At 34.4% G+C, this 19,377-nt stretch overlaps 1 long non-coding RNA gene and 1 gene segment (V, D, J or C); one reads left to right on the forward strand and one right to left on the reverse strand.

Annotated features, from left to right (window-relative positions):
• The first annotated feature begins 15,240 nt into the window (after positions 1-15,240).
• Positions 15,241-15,827, forward strand: LOC127952980 (Ig heavy chain V region XIG14-like). The segment is given in 2 exon segments: positions 15,241-15,378; positions 15,485-15,827. Coding segments are annotated over 2 exon segments (351 nt in total).
• Positions 15,828-17,047: 1,220 nt separating this feature from the next.
• On the reverse strand, positions 17,048-18,720 carry LOC127952997 (uncharacterized). The gene is made up of 3 exons (XR_008153084.1): positions 18,458-18,720; positions 18,036-18,275; positions 17,048-17,593 (listed from the first exon to the last, which is right to left on the reverse strand). It is a non-coding gene; the product is annotated as an uncharacterized LOC127952997 (long non-coding RNA).
• Positions 18,721-19,377: the final 657 nt, after the last annotated feature.

Raw genomic sequence — 19,377 nt, forward strand, 5'->3', positions numbered from 1 at the left:
TCTGGATTTAGTAGTGACCCAGACTTAGCTTGGATCAGACAGACTGCAGGAGGAGGTCTGGAGTGGTTGGCATACATCTCATCTGGTGGTAGTATATACTACTCTCAGTCTGTTCAGGGACGCTTCACCATCTCCAGAGACAACAGCAAGAAACAGATGTATCTGCAGATGAATAATATGAAGAATGAAGACACTGCTGTATATTATTGTGCAAAAGAGACACAGTGATGAAAACAGCTACAGCACTACACAAAATCTGAGAACAAACAACTCTTTATTCCATTTCGTATTCCTTAAACAATAATTTAGGGGAAAGAGTGATGTAACCCTTTACAATACATGTGCAATATAGATCATTCCAGCAGCACTCTTCCAACAACCATTACAGAATTTAAAAGAAAAATATTAACCAACACCAATATCATACACAACTAAGAATGAAAGATTTAAATTTAGATCTAGCAGAAAGATTGTAATGAATGTCATACATTGATAATTCTAAACAGAGAAGACAGATAAGTCACTGCTTGACATTTGAGTTTATAAGTACTGATCTTTTTCTTTTACGTCCAGAGTTGATGATGCTGACGTGTCCCTCCATCCTCACCATCACCACCAGGTTAGTCCCTGTCCATCCATCAGAGGGTGGGCTCCGTCCCTGCCTTCATCTTCAGGCAGGTTCAGCCAAATCTGCATCCACAGGATTCAGACTAAGCTCAGGGCCTATGCCAGATAACTTTTCCAGACTTCATGAATCATTGCTCGCTACCATCTGTAAATCCTTTATAGAATAAATACCATGTAAACGTTCACCTGTCTTTTGAGTCTTTCTGGCAGAATGATAACGCTTAGCTCTGAGAAACTGCTGCTGTTGTTTTGAACTAAAGCATTGGTTTCTGATCCTTGTCCTGAAGAATCCCCAAGACCCCAACACGACGTGTTTTTGATTTCTCTCTTATCTGACACACATTTAAGGTCTTTGAATCTCTCCTAATGTGCAGCTGATTGAATCAGGTGTGTTTGAATATGAAAGTCATAAAAGATGACATTCTTCACCTTTTTATGTACTTATAGACTTATGTTGTCCCTTTTCTATAGAAATCAATTATTCCTGATATGAAATAAAGTAAAGATTAAATTGTAAAAGCATTGAAGTTTCACATCTTTTCACTCTTTACAGTGTATTATACTATCACTGATCTTGCACATGTGCAATAAAGTTGATAAAACACATAAATATATGGTCAGTGCTTACTGTCTTTTCATTACCTATTCTCATGAGTCTAAAGTAACTTTTTCTTACATGACATGACTTTGCAGGACAAAACCTCCACTTTAATTGTTTAATTCAATGTTATCCACACTGTTCTACTGTTGAATTCAATAAACGTTTAAGCGAATATATATATTTTTTTGGATTAACTTAGTTGAAGATATTTACACTAAATGTAACTTCAAGACTTTTTTTATATAAATCAAGAATATAAAATTGAGCAACTAATTTTGCATAATTGTTAATAATTATCATAAGGATGGTGGAAGGAAGATGTTTACGTCAATGCAAATCTCCACCCTTCTCTCATGTAAACAGAAGCACACATGTACAATAAAAGCTTTTTTTTTTACAGAGTCATAGCAGAGTGGATTGGATATTTCTACACTTCCAGTAGCAATGGTGTCAAAGATTCTCTGAAAAATAAGATCAGTTTCTCTTCTGAATCCTACAGCAACACAGTTATTTTAACAGGAATTTCAACTCTGAAGACACAGCTGTGTATTATTGTGCTCGTGATGCACTGTGCCACAAACTGCTACAGAACCTGTAAAATAAATAAATAAAAACTCTGCACTCAACACATATGCACATGTATTTATTTATTTTGGACACAGCATTCTTTTCTTCAGTGTTTTTTGAGCATTAATAAATATTTTGCCACTGAAATATGATATAACCTTTATAACCACAAACTGTCCATTTTAACATAAACGACTGTGCTTGATTTACACATGTACAGTCTAACAATGTTAAACAACCAACAGCATCTTTGGAGAATCCCTTTCCTAACAGGTTTTGTCAGATGGCTCTGAGTGACATTCTTGGATTAGACAGGCAGTAATAATGACGACATAATTTCACCTAATAAAGTTATTTTTGTAGCTAAATTTACAGTTTATTCAATCCCTCCTCTTACAATACACACATAATCCGTGGTTGGTAAATAAATGCATGATCTCAGCTTACTGTCCTGTTGGTATCAACTCTTAAAAAGACCCTCTTTCTTATGAACCATAAAGTCTTTTAAATATTCCTGTTCATCCAAAATTTGTTTTACTTAATCCAATAAATGTTTAGAAACACATCAGTATATAGCTACTCTTCAAATCTCTTGTCAGATAGATTTTTACATCCATGCAAATCTCCACCCTTGTCTCCTGTAAACAGAAACACACAGACTTCATAAAGGCTCTCTGTGATTTACAGAGCAGAGTGAAAATACAAGCAGCATCATGTACTACATATCAGTACTGCTAGTTTTGGCAGCTGCACCCTGTGAGTATCACCAATGAACATTAGTTCAGATGTGGAGCTCAATTTGTATTACTGAAATGATTTAATCATTGTTTGTAGGTCTTTTCTGCATTGAGCTGGATCAGCCTCCTGTAAAGGTTGTAAAACCAGGAGAAACATTTACCATCTCTTGTAAGATCACTGGATATTCAGCCTCAGGAGGTGGCTACAACACAAACTGGATCAGACATTCAAGTGGAAAACCCATGGAGTGGATTGGATATTTCTATACTTCCAGTAGCAATGGTGTCACAGATTCTCTGAAAAATAAGATCAGTTTCTCTTCTGAATCCTCCAGCAACACAGTTATTTTAACAGGAAGGAATTTCAACACTGAGGACACCGCTGTGTATTATTGTGCTCGTGATGCACTATGCCACAAACTGCCACAGGACCTGAACAAAAACTATACTAAACATGTTTTAAATAAAAAGTTATTTCTTTATATTATAAGTACAATATAATATAAGTACAATATAATATAAGTACAATAAGTACAATATAATATAATAATATAATATAAGTACAATATAATATAATATAATACAATATAATTCTTTATATTATAAGTACAATATAATGGGGAAGTCGTGGCCTAATGGGGAAGTCGTGGCCTAATGGGGAAGTCGTGGCCTAATGGTTAGAGGGTTGGACTCCCAATCGAAGGGTTGTGAGTTCTAGTCTCGGGCCGGACGGAATTGTGGGTGGGGGGAGTGCATGTACAGCTCTCTCTCCACCTTCAATACCACGACTTAGGTGCCCTTGAGCAAGGCATCGAACCCCCAACTGCTCCCCGGGCGCCGCAGCATAAATGGCTGCCCACTGCTCCGGGTGTGTGCTCACAGCTCTGTGTGTGTGCATTTCGGATGGGTTAAATGCAGAGCACAAATTCTGAGTATGGGTCACCATACTTGGCTGAATGTCACTTCACTTATAATATATAATTTATTTTATATTATGTTTATACACATTTTTACAAAATTACCACAGCATTGCAAAATCAAAGCAAATAAATAAATGAATATCGAACACTGAATTAGTCAGGTGATTTTTTAGCCTTTGTAAGTACTTTTTATCAAATTCATCCATTAAATGGCATGTAATAACCTTGAATGCTCAACTGACCCATTGAAAGAATAATTTAGGTGCCAGAAGAGGTCACCATTCCATAAAAAAAAAAAAAAAAAACCTTACTAGATTTTGAACACACCCTCTCTGTGTGTCCTCATGCAAATATATCAATGCAAACTCAACTGCCATATTTTCTATTTAAAACTAGTAAATGAGAGATTTATCTGAAGAGGAGAGACAATGTTTTCCCTAAAGCTCTTTGTGTTGTTGGCAGCTGTACACAGTGAGTGTTTTATTTATTTTTTATGGTTTAGGCAATTTTTGGGTGTTATGTATTGTGATACTTTAGATATGTAAAGATTTTTTGTCTCTCTGTTTAGGTGTTTACTCACAGGTTGTGCTCACACAGTCTGAACAGTCAGTAGTTGTGTCTCCAGGTGTTTCCTACAAACTGACCTGTGCCTGCAGTGGGTTTACTGTTAGTGGCACTTACATGAACTGGATCCGTCAAGCACCTGGAAAAGGACTGGAATGGATTATTTATTATTATTCAGATTCTGATAAGAACTCAGCTCAGTCAGTTCAGGGCAGATTCACAGCATCTAAGGACAGCTCTAATCTCTATCTGCACATGAGTCAGTTAAAGACTGAAGACACTGCAGTGTATTACTGTGCAACAGATTCACTTTGCTTGTTTTCATACAGCTACCCTTACAAAAACCCAGGAAGGGGGAGAAATGGAGATGATGAGTGTTTACAAAAAAAATATGTTGATTTGTTTGTGAAGAGGTTTATTCATTTACACATTTATTTTTAAATCACTCTTTCTTATCTATAAATGTGTTATAAATGTATAAAGCCAGGTTAAAAGGGGCAACATATCAGCAGTTGTGTTACTGATTGAGTTCTAATGAGTACAGATAATGTCTATAAGACACATTCAAAGCAGTTCATTTCATATTAAAGATAGAATTCACCCCAAAATGACCATAAAGCAAACCACCATCTCTTTCCAAACCTATATGTTGTCCTTTCTTAGAAAACAAAATGTGAAGTCACAATAACATTAATATTACTTTGTACATTTAATGTAATTTATTTAATACTTTTGGAGTATGAAACAGACCTCTTTCTGTTTCTTTAAAAGGCCAGCCACAATTTTCACATTTTCCGCTACCACAAAAGTCTACCACATACAAAAAAAAAAAAAAAAAAAAAAAAATGAATGAGTAAATGATGACATAGTGTTTATTTTTTATAATGTATCCTTCAGTATTTACCCTGTGCACACACACATTATCAGTACTCAAAATGCAAATTCTCCAGTATTTATACCCATCCCCACAGTTGCTGTGTGTAATTCCCTTGTGTTGTTATGAAGCTGAGAAGAACCACTCATAAAATCATGTTTTATCTGTTTGTGCTTCTAATGATGTCTGCTACATCTTGTGAGTACAAAGTTTTTTGTCTTGAAGTTTTTTCTTCTACTTCTTCGTTTTATTTTTTTTATTTATTATTATTATTATTTAAAAAAATGTTTTGCAGTAATTAACATCATTAGTAACCACAAAAAATACCTTTTTATTTGCTGTTTGATTTGCAGATGTGTACAGCAGCGTGGAACACAACCAGCCAAGCTCCCTTTTGGTAAAATCTGGAGAATCTTTTACCATTTCCTGTAAAATATCTGGATATGCTCTCAGTGATACCTCTAAAGCACCTTCCTGGATTAGACTCACTCAGGGGAAGATTCTTGAGTTCATCGGCATGATCCATGCTGGAGGAGGAATAGACTACAAGGATTCATTAAAAAATAAGTTCATCATCTCCAGAGAAACATCTACAAGCACAGTATACTTTAAAGGACAAAATGTGCAAACTGAGGACACGGCTGTGTATTATTGTGCTCGGTACACAGGCACTATGATGAATAGCAGTTTAATGCCTGTGCAAAAACCATATGCACGAAAACTGTGGTCTAATTTTAACATCCATGACTTAGTTTGGATGTTGAATGCCATAATAAGAACTAAATCAATATACAACAGAATCTGTAGGCTACATTTATTATTGAAAACAAAATGTGGCAATAATTAAAAGTGAATTAAAATGTTAAATTAAATTACTTATATGTAAATTATATAAAAAATATACTTAATATGGTTTATTAATTTACCAAATAGGTAAATGAATAAAGGCAAGTTTATTTAAATAGCACATTTCATACACAATGGTAATTCAAAGTGCTTTTACACAAAAGGAATGCGAAATAATCATAAAAATAGTCACAACAATAAACCAAGAAAAAATTAAAGCATTTTAAATAATCTAACATTTATTTAACCCTTATGCGTTGTTGGGGACGTTTTCGTCCACTAGGGGGCAATGTTCAGTCTTATTTTGCCCACAACTTTCTCTGTGTTTGATCTAATGGAATGACTTTTGGTGATAAATCCTATTTTGTCCATATTTTGTCCAAATTTTTCAAAAACTCAACGGAACACTGTGGGCAAATTCACTACCCTTTCGTTATGTTCGTGGATGGAAACATCCACTAAATTAAACTGCTGTAAAAATGTATCAGATCATTTTTTTTTTTTTTTTTGCATAAATCTATTAATCAACCTTAGTCCTGATCAAAACTATCAAATATTTTTTTTAAAAATCCAAGATTTTGACTCTTTAATTACCAAGTTCATAAATGATGTCACTGATTTTGGAAAATAAACATACAAAAATGACATTTTCAATATAAAAAGTAATGGTGGACTGGATATTTTTTTTTTTAACCTTTTATCACAGTCTTGGGCATGTCAAAGATTAGTAACAAGATTGGCTTTGATGCATTGCTAGTTTTTGTGCAGCATTAGATTTCAATTTGTTCTCCCTAATTTGTTGTTGGTGGCTGTTTTTGCCCCATTGACTTCCATTATAATGACATTTGATTGCAAAGCCATGACACCATATAATCATGAATTCTTGTTTGTTTGTGGTTTTCCCTTTTGGGAAGAGGTAAAATTTGTTATTTTTGCAGTTGATCACTAGGTGGGACCATTAAACCTTTAGATAGGCCTGTGCAAAAAAAGGCTTAGTTTCTGGCTTGTACAGAATATAGAGTTATATGGAGTATAACCACTGATCTATATATATATATAACTGGATCGCTCATCGCGTTCTAAACTGCCAACAGGCAGTGAATCCACCGGAAGTGTTCGATCCGCCAACTTACTAATCCCTACCAGCAGAGAGCACCATTGAGTTACATTCAAACCGCTGTCCTAAAATAACTCGATTAGAAGCTGATCAGTCAAACGGGACTCGTTTTTATGTTATGTGTAATAAAGTAATGTTTACTTCAGATGTTATCTGCAGTGTTTACGGTCTTTTGGGAAAGGATAAGTGATATATTTAAATCGTGTTGGTGGGTGTGTCTGCGGTGCACTGACGACACAGTAACTAATCAAACACAAAAATGGCTTATTTATTTATGAACAAAGTTATTCAGGAATTATTAAACGAACGTATTAGTATCAGAAATGGAATTTTATATATTACAATGAATTATACAATTATGTTGTTAATATTTCTCTGTAATGAAAAAATAAAATAAAAAATACTGTCTGGGAAATAAAGCTTTGTATTTATTTCTTAAATCCGTACTGTATATAGTCAGTTATTTCTCTAAAAAAATTCAGATTTCAGAACGAACACTTTGTAGTTTGTTATATGTGTTGAGGTCGTGTCTGTCTGATGTTTATCATGTTCGTGATGCTCACTACAATCCAGTTCTTTTTTTATTTTTTATTTATTTTTTATTAAATGAAAATAATTACAAACATACAAGGCATTAACCAGTTACGCATATTATCGTATACTACAGTAAAGATTGAGCAGAATCAGCAATAAAAAAATAAATAAAAATAAATAAATAAAAAAACATAACAAATGAAAAAAAAAAAATTAACGGGGCCATTTCAAATTAACTTAAAGTAAATAATTTAAGGGCTTTCCTTTCCTCCACAAGTTTAAGAGATTTACTAAGAAGATTCAACTCATTCCTCCAATGAGTCAAGGTAGGTTTGGTTTTATAATACCTGCATTTATGAATGAAAAACTTACCAAATAACAAAAGAGAATTAAGTACAAAATCCACATTCTTATTTTCATCAAAAACACCAAAAATAATTGTCTTCACAGATAAAGACAATACAATTTCCCTGGACATTAGCCAGCGCTGCATTTCTCTCAAAAAAAAAAAAAAAATGGACTGGGTCACAGTAAACAAAAAAGGGTGTTCTAACGATTCAATGTTTTCTACACAGAAGTCACAATTATTTAGATCGAATCTCAAGAATTCGTTTGTTGGGTAAATTTCATTTAAGATTTTGAAGTTGACTTCTTTTACTTTAGGTGGGAGTGGAAATGAAATGTAATTTTTCCTTATTTTCTTAATTTTTTCCACTTCAAAGTCCTTAAGTATGTAAAACCTTTTTACTGGGTTGGGATAATATTTTTTAATCAGAAGATTCTTAATAACTTTGTCTATATACACAGATTTTCTGCTGAGCCGTATGTACCTGTTATTCCAAACTGGAGTATTATGTGGCGTAAAATTATGGTTATAGATTAATTTCCAATAGAGAAGTACTTGCTGATGGAAAGCAGAGAGTTTAATCGGTAAAGAGCTACATTCAAAGTCACAGCTCAGGAGAAAGTCTATCCCACCCATTTTTAAAAAAAATCATATTCGGACAGTGAACCAAAAGGAATTTCTATTTGTCAGATAAGACTTTAACCACTTCAGCTTCAGGACACCATTCATAATATCAAAATCAATCGCATTCAACCCCCTGTCCTCATAGTTTTTAACCAAATCAATCTTTCTTATATATTGACATCTATTCCTCCATATGAATTCAAAATTAACAGTGTTTATCGTTTTAATCATTCTTGTTAAAATGGGTAATGAGAAAGCCGGGTAAATAAGTCTAGACGAACTATCCATTTTCGATAATAACACTCTCCCAAAAATTGAGACATCCCTCTGCAGCCACCTATTAAGAATAGACATACATTTGTCCACATTGTTACAAACATTCATATTTTCAGTTGTTGCTTTATCTTTAGAGATAATAATCCCTAAATATTTAACTTCCTTTTTCATCTTTATGTTGTATAAGGAATGCGAATGATAATCATGTAATGCCAGAATTTCACATTTATTCATATTCAGCTGCAAACCAGATGCTTTTGAAAATTGATTAGTAAATTGCAGTGCTAAGGGAATTTGCTCTTCATTTTTTAGGAATAAAGTTGTGTCATCTGCTAGCTGACTTATTATAATTTGTCTGTCCATCATATTTAGACCTTCAATATGACTGGTTTTAATTAAAATAGCTAAAATTTCAGCGACCATTATGAACAGTAATGGTGAGCTACCACACCCCTGTCTAATTCCCCTCCTAATCTCAAATCTAGAACAAGTGCCATGTCCTAAAGCAACAGAGCTATTGATTCCATTATATAACATTCCAATCATATCTATACATTTTCTTCCAAAACCGAAATAATCTAAAGTCTTTAAAATAAAAGAGTGTTCAACGGAATCGAATGCTTTATAAAAGTCTAGAAATAAAATAAACCCCCTTTCTTGAACCATCTGATTATAATCAAGCAAATCTAATACAAGTCTAATATTATTTTGAATAAGCCTTCCTTTCAGAAAGCCAGATTGTGTCTCACTAATTATAGAAGAGATGCCTTCTTTTAGTCTTGCAGCAATTACTCCTGAAAGAATCTTGTAATCAGTTTTAAGTAAAGTGATTGGTCTAAGGTTGTCTAATATCCTTTTGTCTTTCCCAGCTTTAGGAATCAAGGTAATTAATCCTTGTTTCATGGTTGCCAATAATACTTTTTCCTCTATACATTCTTTAATAGCTTTAAAAACTAGATTTCTTACATCCTTCCAGAAGAATTGATAAAAATTAGTTGTAAGTCCATCTGTCCCTGGGGATTTATTTAAGGCCATCTTAGAAATAACTGAATCCAGTTCCTCGATTTTAAAATCCGAGTCATCAATGCAAGATCTGGAGTTCTTAATCTTATCAAACAGGATGCCGGCATCTACTGCCGAATAACGAGAGGAATATAATTCAGAGTAGAATGAGAAAACCTCTTTTTCTATACTTCTAGCATCTTTATTTTCTATTCCATTAATTATTAGACTTGTAATAGCAACACAGTCTCACCCCTATTCGTCACATACTGCCGTTTGGTCATTTCCCCCTCACGTCCATAAGCAAAGTTGAGGGTACCCCCTATTCGTCACTTGACAATGTAGAGGAGGGTCGTCCGATATTTGAATGCAAATCCCTCATCTTTGGATTTTGACGAACCTGGCTTATCCATCTAGCGGTTTTTCTGCGCTGGAAAGTATGGTTTCAGGCGATTAATTTTAATGCTGCTAATATTATGTTAATGTATTTTGCAGTAGCATGCTGCGCAAATACTGTTACAATCATTAATTGGTGAAGTGACCATATATTTTATTGGAGCAGTAACCCTGTTCTAAATCGGAATCATGCCTTTTTTCTTTTTTAATATAATTTTGTGCTACATTAAAATGGCATAATTGCAGGACTGCATATTTGCTGTAGGCTTAAACATGGCTTAATTTAAGTGGGATATTTTTAATTGTCGATGGTTTATTTGCAATGGCTTATTGTGAGCCTGCTTTGTTGTTTTTTTTTGCGACCAAAAAAAATAAATAAAAAATAACACCTCAACAACAAAAAAATACCAATAGCATACTTTTATAGACCTTTTATCTCAATACTAATTATGAAGTTGTGAGCCTGCTGCGGAAATGTTTATATTACTTAATATGGACATCAGGCACGTGCACACATAGACATCAAAGGGGGCTTGAGCACCTGCCCTTTTTATTCCTGAAGAGAAAGTGCCCTTTTTTCTGGGTTTTTTTTTTTTTCTTTGAAAAAATAATATATATTCCTGTTTGCGCACAGTGTCCCTGTCAAACAAATATATTTATTGAAGAATAGTATATCTAAATATCAGGTCAGGAGTTCTGAAGCGCTCATTGACATAGTGTAGTAGGTTTAAAACAAACTCCATCTAAATGTGGATTTTGAAGGTTTTATTTGATGATGGTGATGATACAGTCCTCCCTCAAATGTGAAACTAAGTCCTTGTCAGTCACCATCAGTTATTGTGTATGTGTACATGCATAGCAGTAATACTATTAATGTATTTGATTAAAACATTAAGGCAATTCAGTATTCTGACCACAGTGAAGTAATAAACATCTACAGGGACATGGCCCCCAGAAGGTTGCCGCTTGTAAGGGAGGAAGGAGAGACAGCCAGGGAATGGAAGTAACAGATTTTATTTTGAAGTAGAATACCCTTTTTTTTTTTTGTAAGAATTTTATTAAGTTGCTGTATTTTTGTATTTTTTCAATCATTTTTGCAGTGATTTATTTTTTCAGTAAAGTTAACAAAATAGGAGCAACAACCCTCTTCAGTTTAGAGTGAATATTTGTGTTGATTTAAAAGTGTTATGTGTTCTGATAACACCAAAATAATTAAAATGATGTAGTGCCTTGTGCAAAGAAATAAACAAATGATTAGTAAAACACACCCCTCTGCTTGATGCAGTTATTTTGGTTATTCTAAATATATACTTGAAACTAGTAGCATAGAAAATGTTTTCAAAACATGCACATCGTGGGATGGCTTCCTTTTTTTTTTCAGTGTTGCGTTAATATATATACTTTTTTGTTTTAAAAAAGAAAAAAAATACGTAATTATGAGAAGAGCCCTTTATTTCACTTGAGCCCCTGCCCCTCAAAATGTCTGTGCACGTCCCTGGTAGCACATATTACAGTGATAAACTGAAAAGTAGATTTCAAATTGCAAGAGATATTTCCAGCAACACAGTGACTCTGCGAGGACAGAATATGCAGACTGAGGACACATCTGTGTATTACTGTGCCAGAGAGAGAACACACAGTGATACAAAACACCAGCAGTTCTGGTTAAAAACATATTGAATGAAAAGAGCAATAAAAAGTCCCCATACCCAAAAGTCATATTCCGTAGGAATATGAAAAAAAAAACTTACTTATATGAGTGTTATAAAGCCCAACAAATGTCTGAGAAATTACCTGCAGATCTTGTTGGTGTAATTTAACAGTAAAATCATTTTTTACTTGAATACAAAATGATTCATTATACTTTACCACATGAAGGACATTTTTAGATTACTTCTACTGTCACAGTTATAAAGTGAAGGTTAAAGTCAAAATTATTAATCTTTGATGAACATACTGCTGATATTACAATAGAAGAGCACTCTGCAAGATTCAAATTTCAGCAGATCAGTGATGTTATAGGATTAATGAAATATATTAAAACATATTGCTAACATAGTTACATAATTTATATATAACTATTTAATATAACTTACATAAATTATATTTACAGTCTTTCTGATGTAGGTCTAACAGATCCACTTGCAGAATGAGGGTTATTACAGTCAACTAAAACTAAAACCATAAAAAAGAGAGAAAAATCATTATAACGTTAAATAAAATACGCTAACAAAAATAAAATACAATATAAAAAAGAAAACTTTGTTTCAACTAGCTGTTATTAAAATAAGTAAAAGTGTAGAAAATAAAAATACATATACAGACTACAGACAATACATATTTACAAAACTGTCAAAAAAGTAAAATAGTAAAATATTTTTTTATATATAAATAATATGTGATGTAAATAATTTGACGTTTGTAGAGCAAAGAAAAAAATAACATTTAATTTATAAAGTTCAATGTCACAAATATTTAACCCTTTAACTGTCACTCAAGTTTTTGAAGATAGACTTGAATGTGCATGATACAAACCTACATTTTTATAATTCATGTCTGAAAACATTTTGTAACATGATTTTGATGTACCATTTACATGGTAATGCAATGTCTGATTTTAAAATGGGTTTTGAAGGATGAATTTTGAGATTTTATGTTTTCAAGTGATATATAACTTATGTTGATTTCTAAAATGTGATAGAGAAAAAGGCAACGAGGAAGTCTTTTTTTTAAACAAAGGTCAAAACTCCTTTTGTAATGTAGATTTCTGAGGGTGCACTTTTGTCATAAATTAATCTATTACTTTTCTTACATAATTTTTAACAAAAAAATATTGGTAAAATATTTATTTGGGAGTCTTAGACCTTTCCAATGATATATAGTTTGTAAAGATTAGATTAGATTGGTTTGTAATAGAGTATAGTCAACGTAGGCGTCTGTATTTGGGACGGGGTGACAGTTAACAGGTTTTAAATGAGAGAAATACATTATAATTTTGTCACTTCTAGGTGTTCAACTCTTTTTCAAAAAACTCTCAGTGTTAGTAATATTTATAAAAGATCCCTGTTATAATAATAATAATAATAATAATAATAATAATAATAATAATAATAATAATAATAACATGAGGAGTATTAAGTATTGCATGATTAGATAATGGAATAATACAGTTGACTTTACATGATCATTGTTCAATGACTCTTTCAATGTAAATAATGACTTAAATGAAAACCTAAAAGCCTTGTTTAAAATAATGTTCAGGACAGTGTGATGCATGTGCAGTTCATTAGCTCTGTATGATTATGTAAATCTCCTGTTGCATATTTAAACAGCAGGCATGAGTCAATTTACACATTCATCTGATCACTAGAGGGAGTGAAGAATCACTTCAGTTCAGTCAAACTGTGCTGAGAAACAAACCATGATCTCTTCATCTTTAGTGCTGCTTCTGGCAGTCATATCCTGTAAGTTTAGTCTGTTTTCTGTGTGATTCATCATTTTGTTGATTACAAGATCATGATCTCTTATTAACAGGTATTATTTGATTTGATACAGGTATTGATTCATATGAACTCACTCAGCCTGAGTCTCTGACTGTCCGTCCTGATGCCACTCTCACTATCAACTGTAGAGTCTCATATTCAGTTACAAGCTATGTTACAGGCTGGATTCGTCAACCTGCAGGAAAAGCTCTGGAGTGGATTGGAATCATCTGGAGTAATGGAGACTTGTACTACAAGGATTCTCTGAAAAGCAAGTTCAGTAACACAATAACACTGCAAGGAAAGAATATGCGAGCTGAAGACACAGCTGTGTATTATTGTGCCAGACGTACACAGTGCCAGACGCTAATATACTCCCTGTACAGAAACATTGTCATATCACAAATAAAAAGTGTTTCTGATGACTTTCTGGTTTTTAAATGTCAAAATGGAATTATAAACATTAATTAAGCTTGTACAACAAAATTCCCAAAAAATCCTTATAATGAAATAATTGCATCATTTATCACCAAGTAATGTGTAATTTGAACCAATATAAAGAAAAATCCTGTGCACTCGTTTATCATTCAGTTCATTGCAAGAAAATGTGCAATGCAGATGGAAGGAGGAGTTAATGGAAAACAGTAATGTGTTTTCTTCTTAAGCTGCAACAAATAATGTGTCTGTATTTGTGACAGCACAGGTCGGACAATCATTTGACAATTATGATAAAAATGAATTTACTCTTCTTAATATTATTTTTACATGGTCAGTAAATAATGCCATTTTCTTAGATTAAATTTAATTTACTATCGTCAGCTTTAGATTCTGTAAATGTTTTATTCACTTTGTTTTTTTTTCCCCTCCACAGACATTCATTGTCAGTCCTTCACTCTGAAGCTGTGGTAAAAAGACCAGGTGAATCTTTTCAGCTGTTCTGGACATCCTCTGAATTTTCATTCAGTAACTGTGCTGCAGCTGTTGTGAGAGAAATCCCTGGAAAACACTGGAGTGGATTGCATTCATGTATCCAGTTTTTATAAACCGGAACAAAACAGCAGAGACTTGTGAGGCACAATTGTTCTTCGATGGCATTGACAGAGCAAAAACAATGAAAATTGAAATACTGATAAAACTAAATTGTAAAGTTACTGAGTATTATCTTGTTTAGTGAACTTTTGTATATATGTAAAATCACACTGCATCGTGTTGTTTTTCCTAAACATCAGCCTGACTGTGCAGACAGATCTGTGGCCTAGTAGGAAACACAGTTCTGCTTAAATATTGAACTGTACCTAATATTTTATTGTTTTTAATACATTTAATACCAAATATTAAACTAAATTTGTTTGTTGAATATGGGTTGTGCTCATGCTGTTTCATTGGAGGTGTCTGAAATGTTTGGTATATGCATTTATTTATCACTTTTTCAACTTTCACTATATAATTCTGTTGATAAGCATCAAATTATAAGACCTAGATTATACAATAGATTTATAAAGAGGTTTCTCAAATTTACACTACAAATTGCTATAAAAGTGGTGTTTAAAATGATCAAAAATAATCTCTAAATAGGCCTCCATATCAAAGAATAAAAGTTTATATTTATATTAAAAATGCATTTATTGGACATCTAAAAACCTGATGGTGCAACATATTATACAAGATATCAAACAGACTAAAGATTAAATGGCAAAAGAAGTTTCACATCTTGGACAAAAAAAATAAAAATGACTATATGCAAATTCTCCATCTACTCCATGTACTAAAGAGAAGTGTGTCTTAGGCACAGAAGGAGAAATTCACATCATTTTTAATCATGATCTTCTCATCAGCTCTATTACTGCTGGCAGCAGCTGCATCATGTGAGCTTGACTGATCTTTTATTCTATCTATATTAGTGAAATAAGCTTCTGTTATCAGACATTTTGAGACATAACTAATAATACATTATTTTATTGTTATTTTCAGGTGGTGTTTTCTGTGTTGAGCTCACTCAACCTTCATCTATGGTTGTGAAACCTCAAGAATCATTCTCCATCTCCTGCAGGATTTCAGTATCAAGCTACTGCATTCACTGGATTCGTCAACCCACTGGAAAAGCACTGGAATGGCTCGGATATCTTTGTAGTGATGGTAGCACTAACATTAAAGACTCAGTGAAAAACAAGATCAGTTTCACCAAGGACACGTCCAAAAACACAGTGTTTCTACAGGGGAAGAATTTTCAGACTGAGGACACAGCTGTGTTTTACTGTGCCAGAGATTCACAGTAAATAAAGAAGCCACAGCTCTGTACAAAAACCTGAACACATGAATCAGAGATACATAACACCAGGGGCATTTCTAGCCTTTCATCAGCATCCAACACCAGTCCCCATATAAATATTCTTACAGTCATTTACAAGCTGTGCCAGTATACAGTAATCATTAACACATAAGGATTTATTAATCCATTCACACATTTCATTCAGCTAAAAATGCTTTAAAAATATTACATAGTCATTTAACATCTATGAAAGTTTTCTCATAAATGTCACATATTCAAATTTATTGCCACAAATTTAATGTCACATACTTATTTATTTACAAACAAATGTCTGTTTTTTATGCACATGTAAAAGAAGAATTGAGGCTGGAGGAGGAGTTCATGCAAAACTGTAATGTTTATCTCATAAACTGTTTCTGTTCACTGATTGTATCTGGCTTTTGTTGAAGAACATCATTAGCAATGGCAACAATAATTAATTCAGTCCTGATACTACTGTTTTTAAATGGTTTGTTGTTTCCTTAATAATAATATTATTACTGTAAATACTTTTAGCAAGCAAATAGTTATACTTTTCCTGACTTTTCAGTTTATTATATTTCTTTCTCTTCAACAGATATTCATTGTCAGACCTTCACTCAGTCTGAAGCTGTGGTAAAAAGACCAGGTGAATCTTTTCGTCTGTTCTGTACTGCCTCTGGATTTACTTTCAGCAACTGGGCAGCTCTAGTGAGACAGGCACCCGGTAAAGGACTAGAATGGGTTTCAACTATCGGCACGTCCAGTTCTCAGAAGCACTATTCCCAGTCAGTTCAGGGCAGGTTCACAGTGTCCATAGTTGATTCCAGCAGTCAACTGTATCTACAGATGAACAGCCTCAAGACTGAAGACACTGCTGTGTATTACTGCGCTAGAGAGTCACAGTGAATGAGTTCAGTGTCAAAGCAATACAAAAACCACCTTCACTGTTGACTTCACTAATGCTCCAGATGTTCTGTTCCTATCCAAGAGGCGGTGCTCTTGTCAAGCAGTTTTTGTTGATGTTACAAATGTCACTGAATGAATGTTAATTTTCTTGACAGAGAAATAGGCAGTCCAATTTATAAATTCTAAAGAAACACAAATAAACATTATGCATTTCATTTAAGAAGGAAAAAAGTCCATGAGTACATCAAAATAAATGAATGTGAGAAAGAACTGAACTACAGAAGAATATTTCTGTAGTGCTGAGATCTGTGCATTTTTCATGCACTCATTATAAGGAATAAAGACTTTTGTTTAACTAGATTTTACATCTTAATTTTTTGTAAAATAGGTGTCAAGAAGAAACAAACAGAAGATATTTAATGATTTTTAATGGCTCATTTACAAAAAAGACTTCAGTGTTTTCAATTTAATTTAGGGACATTTTCATTTTGTAGTTTGAATTTGTTCACTAAAAAGTATTGATGCAAATCTTCCTTATGTAATTTAGATTATTGCTAATGATTTTATCTACAGCATCCAGTGAGTAACAGTATCAACACTATACTACGGGTTTATTAGGGAGTCTTGTAGCTGCTACTATTTAAAATATGTGTGACAATAATGTGCACAACTCATTTCAGTTAATGACAATGTTTTCAAATGTATGTTCCCAGGTGTTAATTGCATTGAGTTAAATCAGCCTGCTCTCATGGTGATAAAACCTGGAGAATCATTTTCCTTCGGCTGTAAGATCACTGGATATTCAGCATCAGGAGGTGGCTGTACTAACTGGATACAACACTCAGCTGGAAAAGCGTTGGAATGGATTGGCTGGTTCTGTAGTTCTAGAAATACAGGCACCAGTGACACAATGAAGAATAAGATCAGTTTCACTGCTGAAAAAATCCAGCAACACCGTCTTCTTACGAGGTCAAAGCTTTCAGACTGAGGACACAGCTGTTTATTATTGTGCACGCAATACACATTGACACAAATTGCTTGAAGACCTGTGCAAGAATTATTATATTCTCTGCATAGACAGCTTGGAAACACAATGCAAAAGTGTTGTAGACAAATAAAAAGTGCCTACTGCTGCATTTGTTATTTGCTTCTTCCATTTATTTGATCTTTAACTTTTTTTTTTTTTTTTCCACTAAACATTGCAAACTTAGGCCCAACAGTGTTTTAAGCGGTCATCCTCGTGTTGCTCCTTGGAAAACACCCTGGTCCCAGTCACCTGCTGGTTGAGATCAAAGTAGAGGTTAGAAGTTGGAGGGGGTGACTCACCGTCCTTGGGGCTGTCCGAGGCCTGCAACATGGGACGCCATTGGGACTTCTTCAGGGTCTTCCGGGTTGGGCAGCTCCCGGCGGGACTGGTAGGTTGAGTGACGGCGGCGAGTAAGCAGTCGAACCCCGACCCCGAAGCGTGAAGTATGCCCGTTGTGACTCTCCCGTTAACAGCAGGGCCACGATCTGTGCCCACTCTTCCTTGGGCCACGCCTCCCGTGTGGCCACGGTCTCTAACATCTGGAGATACATCGTTATGTCATATTGTAATGTCATCATGGGCAGCAACTGCATTTCCTGGACATGGGGTCAGGTAGCAGAGTTTGTGGGGCCGTGGCCAGACGGAGCGCAGCGAGCTCACGTTCGGTTTCCCCTTGCCGGGAGGCCATGTGCTCCATAATTTGCTGCTGGTGGATGCTCACCTCGGTGAGGTGCTTCAGCAGTTCTTCCATCTTTGAGGGAGGAGCGCCAACTGGGGAAAACAGAGAAGGTGTGTGAGTCCAAGGGGTGAGGAGAGAAAAAAAAAATCCAAACCAGTCCAAAAGGGGTAACACCGCGTGTGGAGGGGGCGTCTGTGACTTCTTCACTGTCCTACCCACATTCTCCAACAGTGTGGGTCCGTGCTTTCCCATGTGCGGTGGGGCTGGCAGTCACACACTGCTCTCTGCAGAAACAATAGAACATGGGGCTAGCCAAGTCTTGTGGAGACATCTCTCACCTCTGCCTTCGTTTGCTGGGTTTATGTAGCCAGAGCTTGATGGGGCGCAGGTGTGGCCACTCAGCCCGTGACGAGCAGGTGCAGGTGTGTTCCTGGGCGAAGCTAATGAGAGCTCGGGACACATTTATTATCATTAAAAATAACCATAAGAACTAATATTAGGTCATAACATCAATGAAAATCTCAGAACCCAATGGAATGGATTGGATATTTTTACTGTTCCAGCAGCAATCATGTAACAGATTCTCTGAAAATGCTGTGTACTACGGTTCTCGCGATACACTGTGCTACAAACTGACACAGAAACTGTAAAAAAAATCTGTCTCTCCACTGAACACATTATTTAAAAAAACAAAAAACAAACAAAGTACATTGGAGACCCTTTTAATATTAAACATCTTATGACATTATTCCAAGGTCAATATGGCAAAATCAAAGCAAATAAATAAATATTAAACACTAAATGGGTCAGGTGATGTTTTAAACTTTGTAAATAAATGTAGCCTTTTTTATTAAATATATCTGCTAAATGTGACCTGTGCTGCCAAAATGAGTCACAATGTGCAAATTTTCAAAAATGATACATTTTTTATTTTCACATTAACGGATGCTTTCATGATAAAA

Source organism: Carassius gibelio, chromosome B3 (assembly GCF_023724105.1).
Source record: "Carassius gibelio isolate Cgi1373 ecotype wild population from Czech Republic chromosome B3, carGib1.2-hapl.c, whole genome shotgun sequence".
Taxonomy (NCBI): Eukaryota; Metazoa; Chordata; class Actinopteri; order Cypriniformes; family Cyprinidae; genus Carassius; species Carassius gibelio.